Source organism: Neofelis nebulosa, chromosome 7 (assembly GCF_028018385.1).
Source record: "Neofelis nebulosa isolate mNeoNeb1 chromosome 7, mNeoNeb1.pri, whole genome shotgun sequence".
Lineage (NCBI taxonomy): Eukaryota > Metazoa > Chordata > Mammalia > Carnivora > Felidae > Neofelis > Neofelis nebulosa.
Window position 1 is genome coordinate 39,953,642 of NC_080788.1, and position 13,248 is coordinate 39,966,889.

The window sequence follows — 13,248 nt, forward strand, 5'->3', positions numbered from 1 at the left end:
CGTATACAGTCCAAGTAAACTTCACTCACCCCATTTTTCTTTCTTTACACTATTTTAATGCAGGTGCTTGTGGAATGGACAGACGTCAGAACACATACATTATGGACAAAGGCTTCAAAGGTAGAGTATCCAATCCTGACGTCCCATTAGAAAGGGCTTAGCAAGATAGAGAGTGCAGATCTGACATGACCAGGAATTCTACCAGAGACACTGCGCACATCTCTTCCCCTCATTCCCCAAAAAAGTAAAAAGACCACAGGACCTGGGGCTGCTGGGTAGCTCTGCTCAGGAGGAGCAATCATAATAATAATGAATTTATATTTCGATTTAAGTTGCACCTGCTTAGCAAGCGCTTGTGGGTTTTTTATAGATGCCAACTAAATGTCTTCGGAAATGTAGAATGTCATTATCCAACCAATTAGTATGAGTTAAATTGATTATAAAATCTGAAATAAAGTCAATCTACCCGCCCCAGAGGCCTCCTGTCGTGCTGGTGAGGAATGCCACCCTGCACCTGCTGGCTTTCTGGAGCACAAGGAATGAATATAATACCTAGTTTTAATACAGTATGGTACTCCACCCTTGACATCTGTGCCCCTGAAAGCAGGGAAAGGACTAATCCTTAGCACATGGGAAATGCGAGGTGGCTCATCCTTCTAGGACATCTGTGGGTGAAGCCAAAGATAAAGGTCAGGTCCTGCCCTGGGCTTAGGCCCTACATTTAAGTAACAGAATGTGTGAAATAGAAACTGTGTCTCATTAATGGTGACCTTAGACTGGGAGCTCTCCAAGGCCTTGTTTCCTCATCTGCAAAGTCAGGATACTTATACCTGTCCTATTGTCTAATAAGGTTATCATGAGTAGCCAATAAAAAAAAAAAAAAAAAAAAAAAACACATTATGGGAAGTGTTTTTTGCATACTGTAGAGGGTTGTACTAATGTAATAGGGCTGTCCTTTTGTCTCTTGAGGTCTATTTAGGAGTCTCAACCACACTGAGAGAGATGGCTGACAGCAAAGATTCCAATGGATATATCCTAGATCTAGCTGTGCACCAGAATCACCTGGAAAGCTTGTTAAACAGACAGTTGTCCACACCCCATCTTCCCAAGACTCTGAAGCATATCTAGAGTGGAGCCCTGGAATCCGCATTTGTAATGAGTACTTCAGGATATTCTTATGCAGCACATCACCCAACTAACACTTAAGAACCACTGATCTAGATTGACCCAGATTCCTCAATTACTGGTTCTGGTCTTTCAGAGTGAGCCTTAGTTATACCTGAGACACAACTATTTCCTAAATAAGAAGAGCTAGTCATCTATAATCTATAGCCCTTGGTTATTAGGTGAGCTAGGGGTAGGTGATACTAAAGCAGGGAGGGCAAGATGTGCACACCACAAGAGAACAATCTGAGGACAGAGGTCAACCCCTAGGCTCCTGACCAGCCAAAGGACACTACTCCCCTAGGAGCATCAATTCTGGCCATTTTCTGCATATTAACTTAAACCATCCAAATGGAGGCAAGTACCATTACAGTCTGGAGGCTAAAAAAAGAAAAGAAAGCTCTACTGTTTTATCACTGTGACCTGGGACTTCAGTTTCTTTCTCAAAGATCTGGACAGCAAAGATCTCTTTAGAGACTTCCCAGTTCTCAAAATATGCATGACTCAGGCATGAATAAGCTCAGACAGGCCCAAACACCTCAATAAAATGAGCACTCAACTTTCCTATGCACTTTGTTTTATGATTAGGGTAACTGCTTTCAGACTCGCAACCATAAATGTCAAAGCTAAGGAGGGCAGGGTCTCTGCCTCAGCGTCATTCATTCCTCATTTGTGGGATCACGTATCTGAGCCTGTAAGTGCAAGGAAGGCCAGATTTTGTTTTACCACTCTGGCTATAAACATCCTTTAAATTCGAGAAAAGAAGGCTGTCTAGGTAAATATGCCACCAGATGTTAGGAACCAACACATCAGAATAAGAGATTTCAAAAAGAGGAAAATGAAATGTCACAGTTTGGAACTTTACAGAACTATTTGCCAAAGTTATGGAATAAACCCCACTAACTGGCTGAACTCCCAATAAACATTTAATAAACTAGTCTGTACCAGGAATGATTACTTTCTAAAACTGTTGGGCCAAACCAAATGAGAACCCTAAGTAAGAGTCTGAGTGTTCTCTGAACTCAGTGGGAAAGAGCCTGGCCTCTAAGTTTTGGATTCTGTTCCTAGTTCTTACTGCGTGGCACTGACTAGGTCACATTGTTATTTCCTGAGTGTTGGTTTCTACCTCTGTTCCAAGGATGAGGGTGTAACTAGCCCCATCTCTAAGGCCCCCTCTAGGACCTTAATCCTTGTTACTTACTGAAGACCTCCACTCACTGTCATCCTGGAGTTGCACACCACCACACACATTGCTGCACTAACCCCATTTTACCCCTAAACACCTGTCCGTCTCTCCCCATTCTCCCCCTCACCACAATGATATTGTAACAAACTGCCTTGTGTTCAATTCCTTATCCGTCAGGCATTTGAAAGTGCTACAGAAGAAATCCTCCCCAGTATGCTCCATCACTTTTATGATCCTGAAATCCTGAATCCCACTGTTGCAGCCTCAGGGAAACTACCTGTATGCTCCTTACTAATCCAACCTCCACGTCTCTCCTTGCAGTTACCTTGGGCTGCAAGATTAGTTAGGAGTCCAGTGACCTCCTGAAAACTTTTTTCAGTCAGTGTGATTCTCCTTCTGATCCTGAAATCTCCCTTTTCCTCTCCCCATATCCTGGTCTCTCAATGAAGAAAAGAATGCCAACTTAGGGCCCAGGAAGAAAAAAAGCAGTGTGACTAATAATAATAAGCTGAGAAGAAACAGATGTTCAGTGTCTGGGTTTTCTAAGAGATCCTGGCTTTACCTAGATGTTAGTGTGAACCTAAAAGCCTTCTAGGTTCCCACCCACAGTTCAGATCAGATCCTACTTACAGGATGGCCTCGGAAAGTCATTTCCCCTCTCTGGATTTGCTGCTTCCTTTATAAAATCAAGAGGTATAGGCTCATTTCCAAGGCCCCTTCTGCATCTGAGGGTATAAGGCTATGTGTGGTTTGGGGGAGATAAGAACTAGAAGAGAAAAAATGCTAAGGCATTATAAAGCTAAGTCTTTGGTCCAGATGCTAGTTACGGACCGCTGAGGAGTGACTCTCCAAAGCTTAGGTGGCTTTGGTTGACGCTTCCCCTTTCCTTGCAAAATGCCCTCAAGTGCAGGGACTGGCTGGTGTAGGGTGGGGCTGTAAAAGGATGGGGAAGTGCCTGAGAGAGGTTACTCTTCCCCTTACCCCACCCTCCCTGAGGGCAGGCAGGTAGATGACTCAGCTGGAGCAAAGAATAGCTTTCTAAAGTGTAAGTTTTTCAGCTAGCCTGGCCCTTTCCTCCCTCCAGTTCCCCAAAATAGAATCCAGATGATTTTATTATCCAACACCCTCTCTCACCCACCTCAACACATACATGCTTCTCCATCCTTTCTTTCACTCTGGCCCCTTTATGAGATACAGCTTCTCCTTAAAACGAATCCCCTCCCCCAACCCCAACTTGTCTTTCATCCACTTAGCTGCATCCCCTGCTGCACAGCAAACTATTTACAGGAGTCCCCCTTACCTGCAGTTTTGCTTTCCATGGTTTCAGTTACCCGTAGTCAACAGTGATCCAGAAGCACATGATCAAGGCCAATCAATAGTGGCCTGTCACAATGCCTAGGTCATTCACCTCACCTCACCATCGCAAGAAGAAAGGTGAGTGCAGTACAGTATTTTGACAGAAACCCCATTCACATAACATCTATTACATTATATTGTTATAATTGTTCTATTATTGTTGTTAATCTCTTATTGTACCTGACTTATAAGTTAAACTTTATCATCGGTATGTATGCAAAGGAAAAAACAACAGTATATAAAGGGTTCAGTACCATCTGTGGTTTCATGCATCCACTGGGGGTCGTGGACAAGTATCCCTGTGGATTGGGGAGGGCAGGAGACTACTGTATACCTCCAAATTTGAAGGCAGCCTTGATTCTTCTGGTGGAAATGAGAAGAGGGGCACTACTGGCTGACTGTGGCTCTTTTCAGCTTTGCGCTACAGCTTCAAGACTCCCCCACTGCCACAAATAAATTGATCATGGGATATCCACCAAAAGCTTAGAGCTTGGCCTTTCTCTCCCAGCAGGGCTTGGCCCCCCATCGATAGAAGGTATTCCTCGTTGAGGGTAGAACAAAGCTGTTGCAGCTACAGTTTGCATTGAAAGATACAGAACAGGAGCACAAGTAACCAGATGGAAGGAGGAAAACACCATGACTAGATACCAGAGAAGATGGGTTGAGTCGTAACTTGACCACTTACTAGCATCAAGCAAACTTTATGAGCTTCGCTATCCTCATTTCTGAAGTAGTAATCCTAGTCCTTCGTGTCCAGCCCTCTTCACAGATGTAACAAGTTTCAAATGACCTAAATGGAGTGAAGATACTAGCTATAAGGGCTACCTTTTCCATTGCTATTCCTTAAGTTTTAGAAAACATGCAACTAAGGCACCCACCAATCAAAGTAAAAGGATGTGTCTGGGTGAGGAGGTAGGGGTGGGGTGTTAGGACTTATCACTCAGGAGACAGCCTTTCTTTAAGCAATTCTAGTCTCAGCTTCCAACAAGCAGCTCTGAGTCCTGAGTACTTCCTTACTCCTTGGCTACCACGTTCAGAGACCACAGAGCGGGACCGATGGACTATGCTGGGGTTCTTGGACATACTTCCAGCCCTTGTACTAAGAAACAAAGTAGTAAAAAGGAAGGAAGGGAAGGAAAGAGGGAAGAAAGGAAAGAAAAAAAAAAAAAAAGAGAAAACAAAGAACTCAGTAGAAGCAGCTTTATGTGGCTCTGGGCAGGCTGTGGCCCAGGACTCACAGGACCTGCATCCCCCTTTCTTCATGAGCCCCTCACCAACAGCTGGGCCTGCTCATTGTCTAGCAAGAATGTTTTCTCTTACTCCTCTCTTGGGTTCTATATGCTACAAAGAGGCCACAATCTGCAATGGGACCAAGGCCAACATCCTCTCTCTACCTGTGGGCCAGGGTGAGATGGAAAATGTTCTGAGCCTGGTTCTGGAGCATGCTCTACTACCGATGAGCAGTGTGACCCTGGGGGAGTCACTTCCTCACTCCACGCTTCAGTTTCCTCATTAGCAATAAATAAGGGGAAGAGAGAAGAATTATTGTTCTAAGCTAGATCACAGGTGTTGTGAACACTTGAATGAATTAATGGGTGAATGTACTTTTGTACAAGATTAAGGAAATGTTACCCTCTGAGACAAACATCAGTAACCCTGTACTAGCAGAAAAGGAGATCCCCTCCCACCCAGTCACCTGTTACAGGACAAAAGACTGCTAGTGGTAGCAAACATCTCAACTTGCATCCACATGGAGTGTTCTGCTCTCCTTGGACCTAAGGGAACATCTAGTCACCCCATGAGTTACAATGATCAATTTTTTTTTTTTTTTACATTTTCATTTATCTCACAAGCTGGAGGCAGAAAGCATGTGATGGTTCTAGTGGAAGACTGTCCAAGAATTTCACCATCTGCTACCACTTACAGAAATTTAAAGCTGAGAAATATAGAAATTTCACCATCTGCTACCACTTATAGAAATTTAGACCTCTGAAGACCACTCATGACTGTCAAGTCCTGCAACTCCATGCTTATTTCTAGACCCCCTGGCTGGCAGATCCTCACAGAATGAGGGCCTGAATTGCCAGATGAGAGAATCAACTGCTTGTTAAAGGCCATCAGAACAGTCTTGCCTCACTTGGGATTATCTAGAAGCTGCACTGATAGTCTCAGGCTGAAGGAGGGGCTCCCCTTCCCTTTTGTGACTCCTGGTCCCAAAGAAAACACTTTCTTCCTCCAGTGAGCCACAGTTACTTTGCCTCCTATTTGGAAATCAGTTTGCATCCTTTTGTACCCTAACATACCCTGAAGTCTTGGGGATGATGCACTAGACAGGCAGCAGGACAGGAAGCAGTTCTCCTGGTATCAGAAAAAGATACTGTCAAAATAGGTTTCAGTTAGCATTCACAAGAACTAAGGTAAGTGACCCCAGGGATACGCTGTAAGGCTTACTAGAAAACGGGAACTTTCCAAAGGCTAGCCTGAGACCCAGGTGCTTTTCACATCTCTATTACACTTCAGTCAGCCCCACCTCTGATCACAACCTTCTCAAGAGCAGGGATGCCGGCAGCCAAAGTTTGCTGCCTAAAAGTTGCCCACACCTGTGCCAAAACACACACCTACTTCTTTTTGAATCTAAGCTTCTTAGTCATCAAAAAGAATTCAGAGGAAGAATGATATCACAGAACAAACAGGCCAAGAAGTCCCAAGGCATGCATTCAAGTTTTGGCACTGCTATTTATGAGCTTATGTGACATCAGCCAAGTCACTTCATCTCTCTGGGCCTTCATCCTATAAAATGCAAACTATCTACCATCTCTGAAGGATTTTGTAAAAAAGTAAATAGATGTGAAAGCGCATTACAGATACCATAAAATAATCCTGTTCTGGTGCTAGAACTGACAGCCAAAAGCAAAAATGTTCCTGTCCCTCCAAAAATGTAGGTTTCTTTAAGAAAAGAACTCTCCCTACCTAGGAAACCACTCCAACATATTTAAGAAGGAAATCTGGGGTTATCATAGGCTTTGACAGCTCTAGGATCCTGAAGGCACATAAACTGCAATCTGTTTCTGGTATTGAAATTAAGTCTTATGTCCTCTCATGTCCTAAGAAATCTTTCTTGCCTTACAGATTACATGAAAGAATCCGTGTGCAGTTCTAGCACTTGTTCCTTGAATAGCAGTGAAAACCCTTACGCCACAATTAAGGACCCGCCCATCCTCACCTGCAAGCTTCCAGAAAGCAGCTACGTAGAAATGAAGTCGCCTGTGCACAGAGGGTCTCCGTACACAGATATAGCATCCTTGTCGACATCTAATAAAAATATATATGAAGTTGGTAGGTGTCTCAAATAAGTACCTTAGTGAAATCAGGGCAATAGTGCAGTATCTGAAGTCAAACAAGCCCTCTCCACTCACCCGGTCTTGAAAACACACCCTTCTTTTGTTGCTTTTTAAGGAATCCAAGGCGAACGGTCTTTCCCAGGACTACCCTCCTCTCTCACACAGGAAATCAGATTCTCGTATTAACTGTGCTTTAAAAAAACACCAGGACTAGTATGAATCAGAAATGCTGGGGGTGGGGAGTCAGTGGGTATATACACACGCGTGCGCGCGCGCGCACACACACACACACACACACACTTCAACTGATTGCTGATACAAATCCCAGTTTAAAAAAGAAAACAATCAGAACAGACATTTGCCAAGTTTCTAAATCACCGTCTCCTACCTTCTTCGTTTCACCTATGTCTCCGGCCCGTGGATGACACTCCTACCTCTAGGATATTCTAAACCTCTTGGTTTTGACCCAGAGCCTGGGATTCTAATAGTATACTCACTTAGGTTTTCCATTTCATGAGCAAGCCTCAGTCATAACCCTCATATATTTATCACAGATTTATAAATCCCTGGCTTCTCTCCCTATCAAGTTAAATAGAACTCTATTCCCCCCAACAAGGCAACCAAAGCTAATCTGTTCTCTGAACTCATTTTTCACTATATTCCTTAGAGCCCACAATCAGTGTGGTCCAAGAAGGCCTCGGTCATAACTCCAGCTATATCCAGAATCCATACGACCTACCTAGGAACAGCCATATTCCTGGTCATTATGACCTCCTCCCAGTAAGACAAAGCCCTGCCAATGGGCCCTCCCAGGACAAGCAGTCTTAAGAGAGAAGCCTCTCTCTTGCAATGTGCTCTGCTGAATATTCTGACTCTCTGAAAGAAGACAATCCCTTGACTTGAAATAATGACACAGACTGACTTCAGCTGCGTGTTAGTTATTACTTTCACCTGGAACTAAAGAAGAGCTTCCAAGTGGGACTGGGGTCATTGTTCGAAAGGTCTGTTCACAAAGGCAAATCCTATCCACCCACCCACACCCAACCCAAAATGCCCAGGACTATATAGGATCTTTTAAAACATTTAAGATACAGCTACTGAACATCAGCTAAATATATATATTGACATACTTAATCATCTGAAAATGATGCTTAAGAAAACACGTAGCATAGGTTTCACAAACTTCCTAGGGGGGAAGGGGAAACTGGGGAGGGGAAGGGATTACTTTAAAGCACCTGAAATGTATATGTACTTTTGGTTGCTGTTACCTTCAACCTCTGTTTTATTACCTAAATAATACACAAACACAAACTGCTAATATCACCACTAAAGTACCTACACATGTATGTCTGATCCACCCATCACAATGGCCAAGATTACAGCGTACAGTCTAATATTGACAACTTCAATTTTTTAAAAGTAAGACTTTAATAAATACAGATGAACTTTCCCTCTTCTGCCCTTCGTGGTAGTAGGAGGGGGAAAATTTTCCAAAGCGCAGCAGCAGCCTCTTTCAGTCTACAACAATGATTTCTAGGCCAGCTTTACCAAATCTTGCTGATTCAAGGTTCAACAACATTGCCCAGTCCTGGCCTTGTCATGTCTCCTTAGTCCATCCAATACCTGAGTCATTCCAGGTGAACTAGAACTCTGAGATGATGCTTTAAGCAATCAGTCACAGACTGGTGTGAATTAAGCATCCCTAAAAACGGCTGTTTGGCCTCCCATATTTATTTGGTTGGCATTCCTCGAGTCAGATGAGTACTTGCTTTCAAGCATTTCTTTGTAAATCTTGAGCTTGATATAGTATAGGACCTAAAAGTGTAGAGGAAATTGGACAAAAGTGGATAGAGCAAGTTTAACAGTCTGCTTAAAGTACATTATGCTTCTTGATGGAAATGAAATGATCAAATAAAGACTGTAATCAGGTGCTGTAACATGATGTAAAACTTCACAGTAAACAGCGTATCAGGGTATGAAGTGTTTCTACTGAAAACCACCACCTACTCACAGGGCCAAAAACGTATTAAAACGAGCTCATGCTCCAGATCCCAGTATTTGGATGTGTCCATACCTCCCACTAGTAGTAAACACAGGTAGACAGGGGCTCAGGAGTCAAAATGGAGCCAATTCCCAGGCCCTAAAAAAGAGGACCTCCTCACAAGAATTCAAGACCATAAGGGCAAACCGAGGAAACTAAAGGCCACCCCTATACTACTCCATTCTGATAAGAGTCCAGCCAGTAAAAATTCCTTCCAAAGAGGTATACAGAAGAGGGACTCAACGGGTATAGAGCTGGCATATAGCTGCTACAGGAAATGTGGGAGTTCTGAGGCCCTTGATACAACCTGGAAGTCTGCCATGGAACCCATTAACTTGGGCACTAACCAGCAAAAGCAAGAAAAGAAATAAATGAGTAAATCCCCCTCCCTCACTTCACACAAAGCTTAAGCAAATTTTATCGTTAGGGGAAAATATAGAATACTTACATGAATGCTGCATGTGTGCATGGGAGCAAGTGATCAGCAATAGCAAATTTCCTTTCCACTGAAGCCTTACAAAATAGAAATACTAGAAAATTCCTTTGTAGACCCAAGTAAATATGTCTCATACATACATAGGAAGAAATAGAGATAAGAGACTTACCTCAGTATGTCAGGGCAGCAAAGTGCTCAATTATCTTTGTAAAGCAAGGATCAAGAAGCATGGCGAAGTCAGATCAGCCAGGAGAAACTTCATTTGAATCCCAGGTTTTATCTTCTTCCCCTACCCTGCATGTACAGTAACTGCTGCCTGGCAAACTGCAAACCAGCAGCAGCATTCAGGTTTCACCCCTTTTTTGCCAACTATCTCATGGGCAAAATTCGGCAAGAGGTAGCATGGTGGAATTGCTAAAGCGTTGGGTCAGGCGAGTTACTTGCCCTCTCTGGACTCCTTTCTTCCTTGTGTATTAAAAAGGAGAGAAGTAGAGAGTAAGGGAGCTCTCACAACCCCTCAGCTCTGGCATTCTATGATTTTTTAAAGAAATGTAATGCAATTAATATTAGGCAGCACAGAGAAGGGAAAGGCAGAGGGTGTGATTAATCTGTGGTGACAACAGCTGCCTTCACATACCTAGGAGTTACTGGTAAGAGACAGTTGAATCTTACAGAGCAACTGTTAGGAACTTCCGTCTAGCACTATCACACACAGGTTCGTGGTCAACCTATATATGAGCACTGTGCATTTTATTGGCAACTTGGAAAGATCTGTGTGATTATTTTACAGAAACTAGTTTTCACTCAAAGTGATGTGCATACAATTCAAACAAATAAAGAAAACACTATTATTGTACAAAAGCATAAGTGAAACTATGAAGTGGCAATACTTTTTTAAATAACCCAGATTTGTAATATATTTGTTCACTGTTCAGAGGAATCGTACCTTGTACAAAATAAAATGAATTTCTCGAACTAATTTAACAAGAATGCCTACTGTTGTCCTGCACATTGAAAGTGTATCTATAATCTACAACTTAGGTTTAAAAGGCAGAACTAAACTATATTTTGTGTGGTCACTTTAGGCAGCCAGAAAAGTGAAAATTATCCCAACAGATACTTGAAAATAAAGTGAACAAGCCCTATCATATTTATAATGAGAGTCCCTTCCTTTAAAGTAATGAACAGGAGTAACATATTCTTATTTATGTCCAAAGATTGAAAAATCTCATGCACGTCAAATATTCAAATAGAGAATTTCTCTGCTTTCACAAAGACTGAACTCAAAGGCCTGTGCTCAGGTCCAGAGGCACAAAGGTACTTCTATGGAATGGAATAAAAGCAAGTGAAAGGGCCACCTAATTTGCGTAAGTGCAGTGAATAGCTTTCCACTAGTAGAAGTTATCACCCAGTACATTACAGTGGGTGCATGTTTTAGGACCTTTTAAAACAACCTTGTGACCTAACTGGTAAAGAGGCAGCAGGATTAATTTTGTAGTAAAACACAGATGCTAAAAAAATAGCTTACTGAATGCTTTCAAAAGTATAAGTTTAAAATTCTTCCTTCATAGTTTCAAAGTTGGTACATAATCCTATTTAAGTCAAAGTAAAAGCTTTCAACTTATCAGTTCCCAAGGCTTACATGACACTCAGAAGTTATTCCCACTGAATAAAATGTTTAACCAAGAATAATACATTTTTGTTAGAGACTAAGACCATTCAGAAACGATCTTCCTAAGACAATTCTCAAGGGCTGGAGCTTGACTTCTCAGTGAAAGACAAAACATGATCAAGAGTTTTAAGGCTAACAAAGGTATTTACTGAGAACAGTAATATTAGATTATGACTTACAAGGCTCAGAATACTACCCAATACCATAAGTGATAACCAAAGGCTGCAGGTTGTACACTCAACACAGAAGATTCAAGAATGATACATTCTATGAGCCATTCATCTAACTGGATGGAAGGCAGAAGAGGCCCATTTAATTAGTATGTGACAACAGGAAATTGAAAAATCTTTCTCAGAAGGGATGGATGGGTACATAGGGATTCATTATACTATAATTTATACTTTATATAAATGCCGTATTATAATCATACCAATCATAATTTTACACAACTTTTAATTAAAACATTTTTAGCCTGAATGGTAACTTTCAAACTATAGCTCCCAAGCGAAACTAGAATGAATCCTAGGATTAGCCCCCTCACTCTTTTAGATGTTCCTTCTTTATTGTTCTGACATGGAGTAGTAGAAGGGACAGATATTAGGAATATAAGTATGAACAAAGTACATTCCCACACTTATGAATCTTATGCTTTTGCAACTAGAAAAGGGCAGAGATAAATGGAGGGCCCTAGGGATTAGTAGGGTACCGATTATACATTTTCTTCCCTGATTTGCAGAACTAGAAAGCAGTGGTCCAATCCAAACCCACAGCAGATGGAAGCTCTAGTGTGTAGCAACAAGTTGTGAGATTTCCTCCTCATTCCAGCTTCTACCTCCCAAGCCATTGTCTAGCCCAGCAGATGGCCTTCCAGAGCCTTGGATAAGAGAAAGCACAGGGACCTGAGATATTACAAAGTACTGTTATTTAGGCACCCACTTAAATGTAAACCAAAACCAGTAACTGATGATCCTAACAGCTCCTCCAGAGTTGGTCTCCTATCAAAGATAGCCTGCAGAAATAGTCTTGCTTCTTGGGGCTTTCCAGATGTCCCATATCAGGCATGACCTTCTCCTATCATATTCTTAGGGCCGCATGATGAAATGCTTTGGCATAGACAAAAACCATGGTCAGCAACTTAAAGATAAGACAAGGATCTGAGAAAATAGTATGCTGAGAATGGAAGTTGTCAAGGGAAATGGGTCTACAAGCAATACTTACTCATTTTATTGGGATGGGAGCAAGAGGCAAGTCCCACTGACTCAAAGACAGAAAAGGAATCCTATTGGCTGGCTACTGATTTTCACCACTACTCTGTACTGGTAATAGAGTAGTTAGCAGCAAATATGACGCCTGTGCTGGGACCTATCAATTCTATGCTTAATATTTGGACTATTAAACTAACAGCCAAATAATGCCATTCATGTTATGTGTATTTGGCCACAAAAACCTGTATCCCTGGACTTAATTATTGGTTTCTATTGGATAGCTAGTACTGTGGACTGCTCTACCTTCTTATAGATTCCTTCAAGAGATAATAGTAAAAAATTAAACACAAAATGTTTTTAAAAGTTCTCTCTCTCAGACATGAATATATTTTAGAAGGTATATATTAAAAGCCAGCAGAACTTTAACAGTAAAAGCCAATATAAGCAGTTCTCAATTTACAAGTGACATAGCAGCCCATCATGTGCTCCCCACCCCCATGCGCTAAGTACTGACACTTATGGTAGAAAACCGCAGTCATTTTGCAAATGTTCTGAAAGTTTTCATCTCACTGAATGGGGTTAACATAGAAATAATGATAACATTTTAATCAACTTATTCTAAGACCAAAAACATTTGGCAAAGTGATTTTTTACTTATCTATTCAATTTACATTCAAATGTATAATACTTTGACTCTACTACCTGAAGAGTTCATTCATAAGATTAATGAACTGGAGCTGGGATAAACCCCAGGAATAATCTAACCTATTCCTCTCACTAGTGGGAAGAAGGTGAGGCTCAGCGATAAAAAAAAAAAAAACTTAAAGAGCTGCGACTAGAATCCTAG

General features: G+C 41.7%; 1 protein-coding gene across 13 annotated transcripts in view; it reads left to right on the forward strand.

Moving 5' to 3' along the window:
* MEGF11 (multiple EGF like domains 11) overlaps positions 1-10,503 on the forward strand; it is a 358,279-nt gene extending 347,776 nt beyond the window's left edge. For 6 of the 13 annotated variants that reach the window (XM_058737313.1, XM_058737310.1, XM_058737312.1 and 3 more), the window contains 3 exons: positions 64-120; positions 6,836-7,042; positions 7,715-10,503. In XM_058737313.1, the coding sequence (XP_058593296.1) occupies positions 64-120; positions 6,836-7,042; positions 7,715-7,875 (425 nt within the window). In that variant the 3' untranslated portion in view covers positions 7,876-10,503. Of the gene's footprint in view, positions 1-63; positions 121-969; positions 1,381-6,835; positions 7,044-7,714 lie in introns of those variants that run through there. The other 7 variants (XM_058737317.1, XM_058737320.1, XM_058737315.1 and 4 more) reach the window with 4 other exon arrangements.
* The last annotated feature ends 2,745 nt before the right edge of the window (positions 10,504-13,248 follow it).